Source organism: Leuciscus leuciscus, assembly GCF_965113295.1.
Source record: "Leuciscus leuciscus genome assembly, chromosome: 20".
Classification (NCBI taxonomy): Eukaryota; Metazoa; Chordata; class Actinopteri; order Cypriniformes; family Leuciscidae; genus Leuciscus; species Leuciscus leuciscus.
Genome location: NC_138744.1, coordinates 12,818,331 through 12,832,561, shown reverse-complemented (window position 1 = coordinate 12,832,561; position 14,231 = coordinate 12,818,331). Strand labels below are relative to the sequence as shown.

General features: G+C 39.3%; 1 protein-coding gene across 9 annotated transcripts in view; it reads left to right on the top strand.

Annotated features, from left to right (window-relative positions):
• Positions 1-14,231, top strand: part of sema6cb (semaphorin 6Cb) — a 154,784-nt gene that overhangs the window by 85,582 nt on the left and 54,971 nt on the right. For all 9 annotated transcript variants that reach the window (XM_082149744.1, XM_082149745.1, XM_082149737.1 and 6 more), the window contains one exon: positions 10,808-11,004. In XM_082149744.1, the coding sequence (XP_082005870.1) occupies positions 10,866-11,004 (139 nt within the window). In that variant the 5' untranslated portion in view covers positions 10,808-10,865. The remainder of the gene's footprint in view (positions 1-10,807; positions 11,005-14,231) is intronic.

The following is a 14,231-nucleotide window of genomic DNA, read 5'->3' as shown; positions in this document are numbered from 1 at the left end:
GGAGAAAAAAAAAATCAAATGAAGTTTGAATGAATCAAATGAAAATTACTTGATCTAGGACCTTTATCAGGCCATTGTAAAGACTGTAAGTCTATCCCTCACAGCCCTCATTTTCATCTACGTTAAAGGAATAGTTCACTTCAAAATTAAAATTGTCATCATTTACTCACCCTTAAGTTGTTTCAAACCTGTATGAATAATTTTTTTCTGCTGAACATAAAAAGATATTTTGAAGAACCCCATTGACTTCCATAGGAAAAAAAATAATGCTATGGAAGTCAATGGGGTACATCAACTGTTTGGTTACTGACATTCTTCAAAATATCTTATTTTGTGTTCAGCAGAAAAAATTATTCATACATGTTTGAAACAACTTGAGGGTGAGCAAATGATGACAGATTTTTCATTTTGAAGTTAACTATTCCTTTAACATTCAATATGGCGTCTAAACTGACTAAGGTCTATACAGTACTATGGGTAATTGCCAGAGCATTGTTATGTGGTTGATAAGGTGTTGGTTAGATTGATGTTCTGGATGGCTTCTAGGTACTTCGTAAGTGGTTGGCAAAGTCAGAATGACCCATCCTCAATGGCTTTATGACAATTTGGTTCTTAGCCCAAAAAAATGAAGGTCAAAACTGTTTTCTTGTTTGCCTGATGGAAATCTTATTTCATATTGCTTAGAAAAATATCACACCTTTCTTCAGCAAGCCACATGAGTTCTAGATCATGTCTGTAGTAGCACAAACACTTGTATTACCAAACACCACTAATGACAGAGGAGAGCTTGCTGTCATCAGTGCATCTCATTCTGTTATTATTACTTTACATTAGTACTGTAGTCATAATTTGATACTGGACCAGATTATAACAAAGCAAACTGCTCCGCATCACATATATCACTGTGTTTATTGGAAATCAAGTATGTTGCGTGACTGTCATGTATGCCTTTTTGGTGTCCTGATGTCTTCTTTTGAGATCAGAGCCGATCTTTTGTTCTCTCTCTCTGGATCTCTCACTAATTGGAATGGTTTCATGCTGTGCTTGGTTAGAGAGAGAATGAGAGAGAGAGAGGGAGAGTGTCGGGCAGCTTTCGACAAAGCCTACACTGCATTTCTTTGATAAAGACTCTTCCAGTTCCTCCTCCCAAAATCTTCACTTACCCCTGCACACAACCATCCGCTTCATTCGTTCCTCTGGGAATCTACGTGTGTATGCGTGATGACTTTAGCAGGTGGTCCCTGGGCTGTTATTTTTTTCTTATCCTGAAGAAACAGAATTGCTATTAAAAATAGACCTGCACATAAAAATGTTGAGGGTAAAAACGTGTTTTGCTCCCTCCACCACCAGCGCATACACTTCACCCTCCAATTATAATACCCGCCGGGGACGCCGGCTCCAATTTCTGTCAATACAGACAGGTAATGCCTCTAAATAACAACCTTAAATATTAATGAGAGCGGGGGAGAGAGGAGAGGGATCAAGAAAAGAGCGTATTTTACATTCATAACTTTAAAAGTCAAAGAAGAAAGCAAGACAATTTGAAGGTAAAACTGCATAATTTTGGGCTTTTGTTAGAAGGTTGCCGTCAGGTCATCTTCGGGAAAGAAAACACGAATTGATTTTTCTTCTCTGTCTAAATGACTGATTTGCAAAATAAATGTGCGCTGCAGCGAGTCCGAGGGCTGATGAAAACAGACACAAGCCAAGCAGGGGACGGATCGGTGGCGCTCCGCTAATGCCACTGCCGTCTGCCTGGCTCGGCGACAGCGGAGGACAGTCTCGGCGGTTCTCGTATCGATCCGCTCGGCCGCTGTCTGCCGGCTGGCACGGATCCCTCTCTGATGTCTGCTGGACATCTGGCTGGGGATGTCGTTTCAAGAGAGAGAAACGTCAGTTCGGCTGCAAGTTTGTTTGATGCTTATCAGGATGTGTTGCCACAACATGTCCATTGGAGAGTAATCGCCGCGATGTGTGTCATATGCATCACTGAGCGGTACGCGGCAAGATGTGACAAATCACGTGCCAACTTTCATGCTAATCGAGACACACATTGACGTTTGCTGACAGCCAGTCCTCTTGGAATTTCAGCGGGGAATGGGATGAGCAGGAATTGTCATTGGTGCCTGAATGAAGACTGATGGGGTTTCTTTCCACCATCATTCCCAGCAGAGGAAGCAGCGTGGCCCGCCAGGGTTGTTCCTCTCATGGACTGACCTTGTCAGGAAGGCAGAACCCTTGTGGCCGCAGCGGATCCCATTCTTCCTTAGGGATTGGCTGACTGGCATTGATAGGGAGAAGGTCGTGACCTCTCGCTGACAGACTAGACATCCACGTGACACCAGAAGCCTCTGATTCTTTTAACAGTTATTCACGCTGCCATTCCAGTGAGCAACAGACAGCATTTTATTCTTGTTTGTTTTTTGTTTTGTTTTTTATTTCAGTGTAGTTTTAATGGTGCATAAGTAGTTTCATGTTTGTAGATTTACATTTGAATACCAATATAATAATATACAAATATTTGTAATTTTTTAATTGATAATTTTTAAGTTTTATTCCTTTTAATGACCTTTTTTTATTTAGTTACACTATTTGAATGTGTGCTTGTTACAGTGTGGGGTTCGTCGTTTTTGAAATTTGCTGTTGGCCAATTTTGATGTTTGAAATCAACCCAAACAAACACACCCCTTCTTCATTGCTCCGCCTCCAAAACTCACACTACAATCCTAATAGCCCTGCTTCGAGTCAATCTCGAACCCCGATCCCCCTGCAAGCGAGTCGAGTGCACCAACAATGATAATTTCTAATATTAACACAGGTCCTAAAGCTCTTGACTCTATTTTCCAGTGATTTCTTTTGAGCATTTCTCTTTTGTATTGTCTCATCTCCATTTCTGCAGTCTTTCTTCAGTTCAAATATCCCTCTTGCTCGTTCTCTCTCCTCCACCGTTATACGCCCCCTAATGCTGATTGGCTACACGTTTGTTGTTGTGTCAGCCCGACTAACTTCCAAACAGCATATAAAACGACTTACCCCATCTTTAATTAACATGTACTTACTACTGTTACTGGTTATGGTTTGTTGCTTGCATTTATGCATCATTTACTGTTATTACTATAGTAAGTACATGTACGATGTGTAACAGGGACATTGTAAAATAAAGCGTTACTGTTTTTAGGGGGTGCGGTTGTTTTTCTTTAGAAACGTACAACACAACGTTACAGGCGCAATTTTTGTTTTAATTACTATGGTTGGTTTTTATGTAGATCCAGTATTGTTTTCATACTGATACACATGTACTAAACACTTAAGTTTAAGATTTAATTGTCATGTTTTCAACAACACAGCATATGGCAGGCCGTTTTAACATTCAATCCTTAAAACCTACTAGTATCTATTTTAATGCTACTAGTACTTATTTTTTGGTTACTAGTATCTAAAAGATAAGTACTAGTAGCATGAAAATAGATACTAGTAGGTTTTAAGGATTAACTGTTAAAACGGCTTGCCATACTGCAGTACTTGCTGTCAATGAAATGAGCTATAAAATGTGCCATTACTGCTACTTCTGGCATCTGGTATCTCTGGGACATTTACGATTCAGCAATATGTCCTGCATCCACTCAGATCTTGTGTCAGATGGCCTGCACCAGAGAACAATTAGTACAAAGTTCATAGCAGAGAATATCCGAAATATGTACTTCTTTTTTTATTTTATTTTTTACTAAACTAGTTTATTTTATAAAAAAAAAATTTTTTTTTTTTTTTCAGGCTTAGGATATTAATTAAATCATATCACAAACATTAATTGAAATAAAAAACATTTCTCTCTCTATTAGTATAAATTTTTTGTTCATATTTTGTTGCATTTTTTTATCATTTCAGATCAGTTTTATTGCCAACCTTTTTATTTTTTCACATATTTTTCAGCTTTTCTCTCCGTAATAGTTTCACATGACTACAGTAACCTTGGCAGGCACTCAGAGAGAGAAAAGACTAGTGAGGATTCTTCCATTCCATTTTTCATCTAATCCCAATTGAGGGTCAAAGTGTTTCCTGTCTGTCAGCTGTTTGTCATTCTCTCTATCTCTCTGTGCTCTTGAGAAGACTTTGTCTGCATATTATGTCTGCATATTAATATCTTTCTGGGTTACTACGGTTACCAAAGTTCCCGCTCTTATACCATCATACACTGATTTTGTTCTGAGTAGATTACAATTTAAATATGTGGCTTGGGATGAGGGCGAGTGTGTCTATTTTATGAAAGATGAAAATGGCCTCTGTACTGTCAGATGCACATTTCTCTCTTTCTCTCTCTCTCTTTTTCTTTCTCCGTCATCTGTTCTGTAGGGGCAGACCCTCAATAATTGCCCAACACTCCTTAAGTCCAATTCTAATTTAGCCCAGCAACAGCAGGGTGGTCACTCACTGGAAATCTAATTAGGCTCCTGTGTGTGCGTCCGCATGTGTGTGTGTGTGTCTCCTTTGAGATGGCGAGTGAAATGACTGATAGCATGGAGGAAGCCATTTGGATCAGTGTTTAAAACACAGGCAGAATGTGTGCCAGGAATATCTGGCTTTTTAAAGCCTGCTCGAGCTATTCCTACCTGAATACTGACCTAATTGATTTCGATTCAAAAACAAAACTGGGTAGAGGTTTGTAATCTGTTTATGTGCATGTCTGCCTGCTAGGTGACCCTTGGATCATGTGACGATATCATGGGACAGGTCAGTGATAATGATTGGTTGTTTTGGCACAAACAGGCCAACGGCTGCGGTCTCAAACCTACAATGTCGTCTTTGTTGGTCGAAAGTCAGACACACACACCATGATATGGTTTCCTGCTTGTTTTTCCCTCCTTAAACCAAGAACCCATGAGCCGTTTTGTTAATTTATTTGTTTTTGTTTTTCTCGAGAGCTGTTGATCAGTTCCTGACACAAACATTTTCCAGATGAACCAGAATCCAGGTTTGTGTCTTTGTATATGTGATTCGCTTTCTCTTTCAGCCTTTTTAGCTCATCATTTTACAAAAACTTTTTTTTGTAAAAAGTGCTTTTCATTCTTGTAACTCAAGGCCATGGTCATGGAAGTGATTCACATGAGGGAGTGTGTGAAGCGGTTATACCTCAAATACAATGCAAGTTGAATAAATGTGCCAGTAAATGTAAATGTGAGTATATTTGTTCCAGTTCTTGTGAGGAACATTAGGATGGACTTTCGGTTTCAATCAAGCATGGATTCTGCTCCTATTCTCCTGCCCAGAGACCTGGATATGCTGTATGTGCAATTCAGCTGCAATTAGCCTCAATATATGTGTGACAAACAGGCATTCAGTGAAGGTTTCTCATCATTGCAGGGTTGAAGGGTATAATTTAGTAGGGTATAAGTGCAAGTGCAATAATGTAGACTAATCAGCTGTGTTTATCTACTGACAGGGCCTTCAAGGGCCCATCCACACCCCTTTTCCACTGAAATGATGCTGTGCCAGGTGCTTGGATGCCACATTTCCACTGACTTGACAACCTCCTCAACGGCAATGTAACTTAGTTACTACATATATAACCTGCCCACAAACAAATGGGCTGCAGAAAGCAAATCATAATCTTTTTTACGAGACTTATTCCTATTTTTGAGACTCTTTTTAGGCTATTTTAACATTCAAAGGAATTCAAACATCCCAAAAAAAAAAAAAAAACTTCTAAGCATCACAACATAAATAAATGTATAAAAATAAAAAATAAAAAAATAAAATAAAATAAAAATTATATATATATAGTAGAGTAAAATGTACTGTATTAAAATAAATAGTTATTTTGAGATTTGTAAACAACTATATTTAACAGTTATTTAAAAAGGAAAGGAGCTGATTACCAATATGGTACAGATATTCTGTATTGTGCATTCTTACTAAATGAATCTCAAATACAGCTTTCCAACCCAGATCTGTTTTTCTTTAGTGGAAACACTCTGAACAGGTTTATACCGTTCTTATATTGGTGGAAAAGGCTACCCAGGGGTTCCAATCGGCTCATTGAAATCACACAGGGTGTTTGAATCTTACCAACTCAGAATGAAGTTGTAGAATCTCCGACACAGTTGGATCCTAGGAACTCTATAAGTGAGGGAGAGTCTGGCCTCTGCCCCTGTTCACAGCTACTTGTGGGTCCCTGACAGCGGGGTTGCTGGGTAATGGGCCGTGGAGAGCCAGAGCACTAATGTGCTTAATCGTGTTTGAAATGACAGAGGAGCCCAGGGACACCAGACTTTATTATGTCGGACCATGTATACAGAGAGGAGACTCATTCAATTTCTGCTTCTGAGGGTGTGAAAGGGTCCCTGAGTGGAAGAGAATGGGAGGAGGAGTTGAGAGGGAGTGAGCGAAGTGTGTCCTTTTCATGTGACACTTGGGACAAAAGGGGGTGAATCACATTAAAAAGCGCCTAACTCTTATTTGAATTAAAAATCATGTTTCTCTCTCCCTTCTTGGCTGACTTGATGTTTCCTTAAGCAGGTATTAAACCGCTGATGGAATTTAAATTCATCCGTGTGAGATTTTAATCGTAATTTTTTTTATGGTGAGCCAGCAGTGATAAAAGCCAGGCTTGTTAAACAGAGTCAACCTGTAAATGAATATAGATCTTTTAAAAGTGATTCGGGCGCACACTATAAACCCGTCTTTCTCTTGCCATCAGGGTTTCCGCGCTGGCCTCGGCAAGTGTTTTTTAAAGTGCTGCAAGAGAGGGAGGGATGCGCGGATCCCATGGCAAGCCAAGGAGCTGTTGGTAAATCCAAATGAATGTCGGATAATCAATCCTGGGCTCAAGAGATTTCTCCTCCTCAAACTTCAGTGCAGCCTTTTTCCTCCCCGCCACCGCAACAGCTCTGCCTCATTTACCAAGGACCCGCAATGGGGCCCGGCTCCCTTCCCACATCGAGCCAACAGAGAGCTAGCGCTGACCCCATGGAGGAAGCAAAGGATAAGCAGGGTTTTAATCAGATATCGACAGCTGTCTGCTCATCAGTGCCTTGCGTCTCTTCGAACGCCACATGAATGCACACTGATTAGAAGAGCAAGAGAGATGCGAACAGTTTGCAAACACGCGCACACACATTTGTGTGTGCCACCTGCCTAGAAAAGGGGGGTAAACTACTTGGTTGACTCTGTATGGGTTTGTATGGTCGTTTTTGTTTAGTTTTTTTATAAAATAATAAATATATTTTGGTATGTGGTTTATGTAGGAGAGATGTGTGATTTGATCTCGTATAAAGGGTGTGATTTAAAGGGATAGTTCACCGTTTTGTCAACCCTCATGTTTTCAGAAATTTGCATGACTGACTTTCTTCTGTGGAACAGGGTTATGTATGCTCTACCATTCAAACATTTGGGGTCGGTATAGAGCTGCACCATTAATCGGTAAAATATTGCGATCACATGTTCTGATTTAAACGGATTTGTCTTTATACTCAACTGTGTGCTACGTACCAATCCTTGGAATTAATAGATTTTTGAAATGATATTTTAAAGCCTACCAAAGTATCCTGATATTTTAATGTAGCTCAGTGAGGAACTTGACTTTGTAAACCATCAAGTATCTGTTCTGATATTGAACTAGAATCTATAGAGCAGTGTCTTTGGTTGAGGATTATGGTTAGGGTGCATTATGTATGTTTGCAAAGAGAATTAATATACCTTTGAGAGATCATCTACCCAACTACTGCTCTCTGTGGCTGAAGATCCTTTAGCAAATGTCAGGTTGGCATACCATGAATGTCAATGTTATTGATTAGCATTTAGTATACGGTCAACCAAATAGCAGAAGTTTTAAATAATGGGGTGATTGCTCCTCTGTGAATGATACTCGCGATTGTGCCTTGAAACTTGGCTGAAACCATCTCAACCGACTTTGAGAATCATTGTGCCAAGTCTTGTAAACCGTTGTTGGAACCTGCATTTGTTTTAGTCTGGCTGTGATTTGCAGAGCATTACAGAGACAGAGAGAGTGAGCTGAGGGGAAGTAATTAAGTCCAAATCCATTTAGGTCATTTAATTAATTGAGGGACACGTTCACTGGTTTCCCAGCCCTATCAGTGTTCACATCAGCCTTGAGTGCTGATTGAGATGCCATTTGGAGCATATATTAATGGCAGCAGAGAGAGCAACTTGGAGAAATGGGCTGTCTTGTCTTATCTGCTCAGCGCCACTGAGGTCTCAAACTTTGGTTCTCTAAAGAGTGCTTCGCCTTGAGTGAAAGGGACTTCTTAATATTAAAAAAATATCAGAATGAGACTGATTAATTTGACCTAATTCCTTTGAGGTTTTTTTTATATCTTTGATTTTTATTTTTTTATTTTTTTGTCGATAAAATGTATCCTTTTTTCATGTTATTGATCTTATTGTTAACAGTTCACTCATGCATTTTTTTTTTAATGCTGTAAACTTCCATTTATCAAAATGTCAAAACTCGACCTCCTAAAACAACAGACTCTCTGGTGATGTATGCAGGACTTCTCCAATCATTTAGTCTGCGTAAACCCCGCCCCTTTCTTACAGTCACTGCAAGCTTGTCTTCAGATCTGCCTCTAATCAACAACCGATGGATAGAAGCAAGTCCACTCCCTAAATTTGTTTTTCAATTTGTTATACTTAGACATCACATTTCATCGCGGCAGTATTAAACTTTGGTGTGTAATTTGTCTCACACCATGCTACGGCATGAATGATACATCAAATCATGCGGCTTGTTTAGATGAGGTGTACTGGTACTTTTCTATGCAATCTTAGACTTTTTGACTTCCTTTTCAGCAGTAGTTAATCCATAATTAGGGAGGTGGGATGGATTTGGACATAATTTGTTAAGCAAAAAGATATACTCTTTCCCTCTTCTTTTCCCTCTGCTCTTGTATTCGTCAGTTTTCACATGAACTCCCCATCATCAATTCCTTGAAAAGCAACACAGCTTTTTGCTTTGGTTTTGCAGTCATAAGACATCCGGATGGTATAGTTTGTGCTTATCTTATCATGATGTCTTGTTTGTTTGTGTCCATATGAAAAAGACCCCATGATCCTTTCAGCTTCAGTCTGGGGAAGATGATGTCTCACATTTAGTTCTAGAAGAGTGTGTGTGTGTATATGCTCCATTAGGAGCTTACCGCCCTGTCCCTGTACTCAGTTCTCTAAGTATAGCTAATCCATCAGACATAATGTCCCATTATATAGCCCTGACAGGGTGTACAGTATTTGTGTGGGCACATGAGGTGATTAATACTGATCAGGCTTCATATAAGTGCTAAAGTGAGATGTTTGTTTGAGTTGCTGATCCAAAATACAGACTGATCATTAAAATTTAAAGGACACAAAGCAGTGTTTCTAAACTGATGGGTTGCAAACCAGAAATGAGTCACAGGTCTTTTCTGATCACAGTCAGGAGGGAAAAACAAATAATAAAATGCAACTAATCATTTAATCATGCATAATTATGATGGAAAAATAAACAGACTTATCTGCTTCTAAAAGGAATTTTATCTTTTAATGTTGATGTTAGAGGCTGTGCATATTGGTGCATATTCATGTCACTTGGTATCAGCCAACTTATGCAGAAATAGATGGGTTTCAGGCCTTTAAAAGTTCAGAAAAATATAATAATTTTTAAAGAAAAAAACAATCAAAATATAAGAGAGATTTAGAAATCAGAATTGAGAATTTTCCTTTTTTAGACAGTCATGTTAATAATTTTGCATATTTTTAGACCAATGGGGTTTGTGGTTATATTATTTAATACATTTCAGTATTTGCTTTTAAGTATTTTTTTTTTTTTGCGTTTACGTTTGTAATGAGTCACACTTGATTTCCAATGTAAAATCTGCATCCTAAAGCAAAACCAGTTGAGAACCACTGTACTGGAGTGGTTTTGGCCATTGTATCATGTATAATAACCTGATGCCAGACTCATTAATGTCAGTATCTCAGTCCATAATGAATCTAATACAAACACTCAAAGCCATCATTAATAATTCAGCCTATTTTCAATAGAACTCTTTGGCAGGAGATTTTTACTTTTTCCATTGTCCTGAAAATAAGTTTTTGATCCATCCCTGTTGGCCTTGTGTAAAAGCTGACAGACTGAGACGGCATCCCAGCAGCCTTTGCGGTTAATTGAGTTAAGTCACCTGTGAAAGACTGTACAGTTCGAGTCAATGAGCCAGGTGTCCCCCAGGCTGGGGCCCTTTATAATATAACCTATTGTGCTTTTGCACACTCAGTCCATCTTTCTTTCTTTCCAGAGCTCTGTTTCTCCATTATTACGTTGGGCATGTTTAATAAGAGCTATGCTGTCACTATCAAGCTCAGTCTTTATTTACTCACCCTGTTGACAACCCATCTGTCCAGAAAGGAAAATTACGCTAGTTGCTATATATTTTCCAGGCAGTTAGTCTGCATGGCGATGCTTTCAAGCTTAAAAAAAAAAATGATGCAAAATAGCCACGACAGTATCCTAAAAGTGTACAGTGCATATGACTCATCATGTGCTGCATTAGTCTTCTGAAGTTATATGAACCATTTAATGCCACTTTCTGATGCTTGAAAGCCTCGGATTCATTGTAAATGGATGTAAAAGCACAATTATGAAAGTTTCTTATTTTGTGTTCTATAGAAGTCATATAGATTTGGGATGACATGCCAATGACTTTCACAATCATTCAGTCATATGTACATGTTGTTCAGTAGAAGCATACAAAGCGATCTTTGCAGTGACCATTTTTAAAAATGGCAATTGTCGTCATGGTCCTCTTTCTTGTCTTTGCAGGTGGTGTTCGATCTACTCTGGGTCATGCTGTGTGGCTGACTTCTATGCTGTAGCTGAAATGAGGTTGGTGATTTTGGGGTCGCGGCCCCTCTTGGCCTTGACCCTCATGCTCACCCTCACCTGCCTAAAGCATCTGTGCCATGGTGCAACGCCCTTTCCTCAGGACCTGGAGCCCATCAGCACTGTTGGTAGTGAACGTAAGTATGATTCTACGAAACACCAGTTAGCACTGCAGTTCCTGAGATAAAAGTGATATTATTTCACTGATCTGTTTTTAACTTCAGGCATACAAAGAGTGTACAAATCTGTTTTATTTTTTTTCATATCTTTATAATTCAATCATGACATTTGGAATTATAAAAGCTTTATCTTGCATGATATATAGCCATAGGCGCATTAAACCGTACCCAGAGTTTAAAAGTAAACCGCCTGCCAAGCAATCAGATCTTGGCAGACGCGAAGCATTTCACACGCCAAATAAATATATCAGCTGCCATGGCTGCCAAGTCCATCCTCACTCCACCTTCCCGTTCCCAGCCCTAATCTACCCCATCCCGGTTTTCCACCCCATGCTACTCCCCAGCTTCCAAACCTATTGGGTCTGAGATACTGGCTTCACTCGGAGCTGCTGTGAAGTTGTTACTAATTGGGAAATAAAAACTCCTCAGTCTTGGCTGTGTAGCAAACAGTAGGGTGTGGAGGGGCCGACTCAGTTGCAAATGAGGTGTGATAGAAGTGTTTACTAAATGTTTATATTTTGCGGACAATCCATTTTTATACAGTCTATACCATCCAGCACTATATTCTTCATAATTCTTAAGGAAACCAAAAAGTATTCTTTTTAACATTGAATAAGTTGGAAGCGTGGCTTAGTGGCAGGGTTGTGCTCCATTCAGACTTGAATTGAATATGAAATTCATATAAATATAAATATATTTTTTAACTAGAAAAGCAACATTTGTTAATACAAACTTTGAATGTTGGCTTGAAAAAAATCTCGATTGAAAGTTTTGAGGAAGAATGGATGGATGGATGGAATGAAAGATGAGTGGACGGACGAATGGACAATTCAAAAATTCTTCAATTCTGAATTGTACTGTTGCTTTAGCTATTAAGTCATGTGGACTGCTACAAGTTTGAAGTTTAAATCTAGCCCGCTGTCCCTTTTCTCTTTTCATTTCCTATAATTTAAACGTTCCAAAAAAAAAAAAACTGAATTCAGCATGATGGATGTCACATGATTGACGGGGTGGCTCGGGGGGAGGGTGGGGGGTCATGTTTGAGCTCTGCAGGGTCTTTTGTTCTCCTGAAATGAGTGGACCACTTTTGAGAGAGCTGGATTCAAAAACATATACTGAGCCTTTGGGCCATTGGTGTACAGATAGCTGGGCTAATAGAGCTCTCCAAAAAGAACATCACACAAGTAATGAGACCCATTTATCAACCATTTCCACCTGTGTGTGTGGTTTTACATCCTGAGACTTTGCTTTGTGCTAGAGCCTTTACACATTGTAACCTTTAAACCCATTAGATGAGTGCGAATACGTTCGCACTGTAGCTAAATACGGTTGTCACTCCTCTTCTGAGTGAAAAATCCTGTTCTGTTCGCATAAAATTCATTTAGGGGGGTGAAAACTACAATATTCAACCAACTCTAACAACCAGTGTTTTGTTTATTCTTGTTAAGATGATTGTTTGAAACAACATGTTTGGACTGTAATATATGGGTTTCTTGTGGAGCAGAGGGCTGGTGGGAGCAACTACAGTGCAGAGAGACCATATCAAAATATGCAAATGAGTCAAGACAGGTACCTCAATTTCCGTGATTTTCTAGCACAGCAGCTCTGAGGAGCTGTCAGAAAGTGGCCTCACTGCATTAACTAGTTGCTCAGTTTGCTTCTTTTTACATGACACATTTAATGTGTAATTTAATAGCAATTGTCATCTTAATTTTCAGGAGTAAATTTAATTGTTGAATGTAATTGTCATTGCTCAGAAGCTAATTGTAAAACTAGTTGTTACTGCAGTTGGTTCATATGATACCTTTGATAGTCTGTCTCTCTCCCCCATAGCCCTGCAGTCTTGGTGCAGCCCACATATTACGGGTAAAATAAGTTGCATCTTAACAAGCTTTAACAGAAAATGGCATCTTTGTTGATTACACTGTTTATCACAGTTTATCAAATCCATGCTATATGATTAGAACCACACTGGACTAGCTGTTTCGCATGTCATCCAGTGTGATCATCTTTTATATGTACTTAAAGGGATAGTTCACCCAAAAAAGAAAATTTGCTGTTAATTTACTCACCCACAGCCAGGCCAGTAACGGAAGATTAATGAAGAACAGTAAAGAAGATTTTTTTTTTTTTTGCTGAAACCGTGGTCTTTGGTAATTCATTTAATGTAAGTCAATGGCCACCGTCACTTTGATAGCTATGTCAGCCATAACTTGGAAATATTATTTGTATTTATTTATTTGATTTTTGATCTATCGATATGGGCCTCTAATGTTGATAGGACATTTAGTGTTAATTGCAAGAATAGAAACTTTGGTTATTTGTTTGTCCAGACAGTATGTGAGACTTAAGCCGGGGACACACTTAACGACTAGCTGAAACATTCTAAGGGCCCTATTTTAACGATTTAAGCGCATGTTCTAAAGCACACGGCGCAAGTTCACTAAGGTCGTGTCCGAATCCACTTTTGCTAGCTTAAAAATACGGGAAAAATTCCCATATTTCTCCCATTCCCTTTAAATGCCAGTTGCGCTATTTAAATGACGGAATTTGATAGTGGAAAGACCGAACGCGTCTCCAGAGCGCAAAAGGAACTGCTCGTGCGCGAGGTAAAAGTGCGCAAGCAGACCATCTACGGGACAAGCCTGATTCCACCATATCTTTATGTACACAATAATAATCTTTTACATTGTAATCCTTTTATTTTAAATATTTGGCATGTTTGTGTCGCGTGTGTGTCCTTGTGTGTTTAATAAGCAGAGTGTATGCGCGTTGTGGACCCACCTATAGGTGCACATTACTAACGCGCTCATTAAATAACCCCCCAAAAAATTGTGCCATTGACTTTAGACCAGGTTTCAGTTGGTCAATGGCGCAATCTATTTCTGTTGCCTCAAAATAGCAACACGCCAACAATGAGCCAGAACACACCTCGTTTTCAGACCAGCACGCCCATGGGCTTGGTGCTGCATTGCGCCGGGTGTAAGGTAGGGCCCTATGACTGAACTGAAGACACTTACAGTCTGTTTCCAATGACTGGAGCAGATTTTAAACACTGACTGTGAACACCGACTGAACGCAACTGTCTCTGACTTGGCGTGTTTGGGCATGATCAGTCATAAGTATCAAATTACATTCATAATTGGCCCTACAGTCGTTAAATGTGTCACCGGCTTTAGCAGATA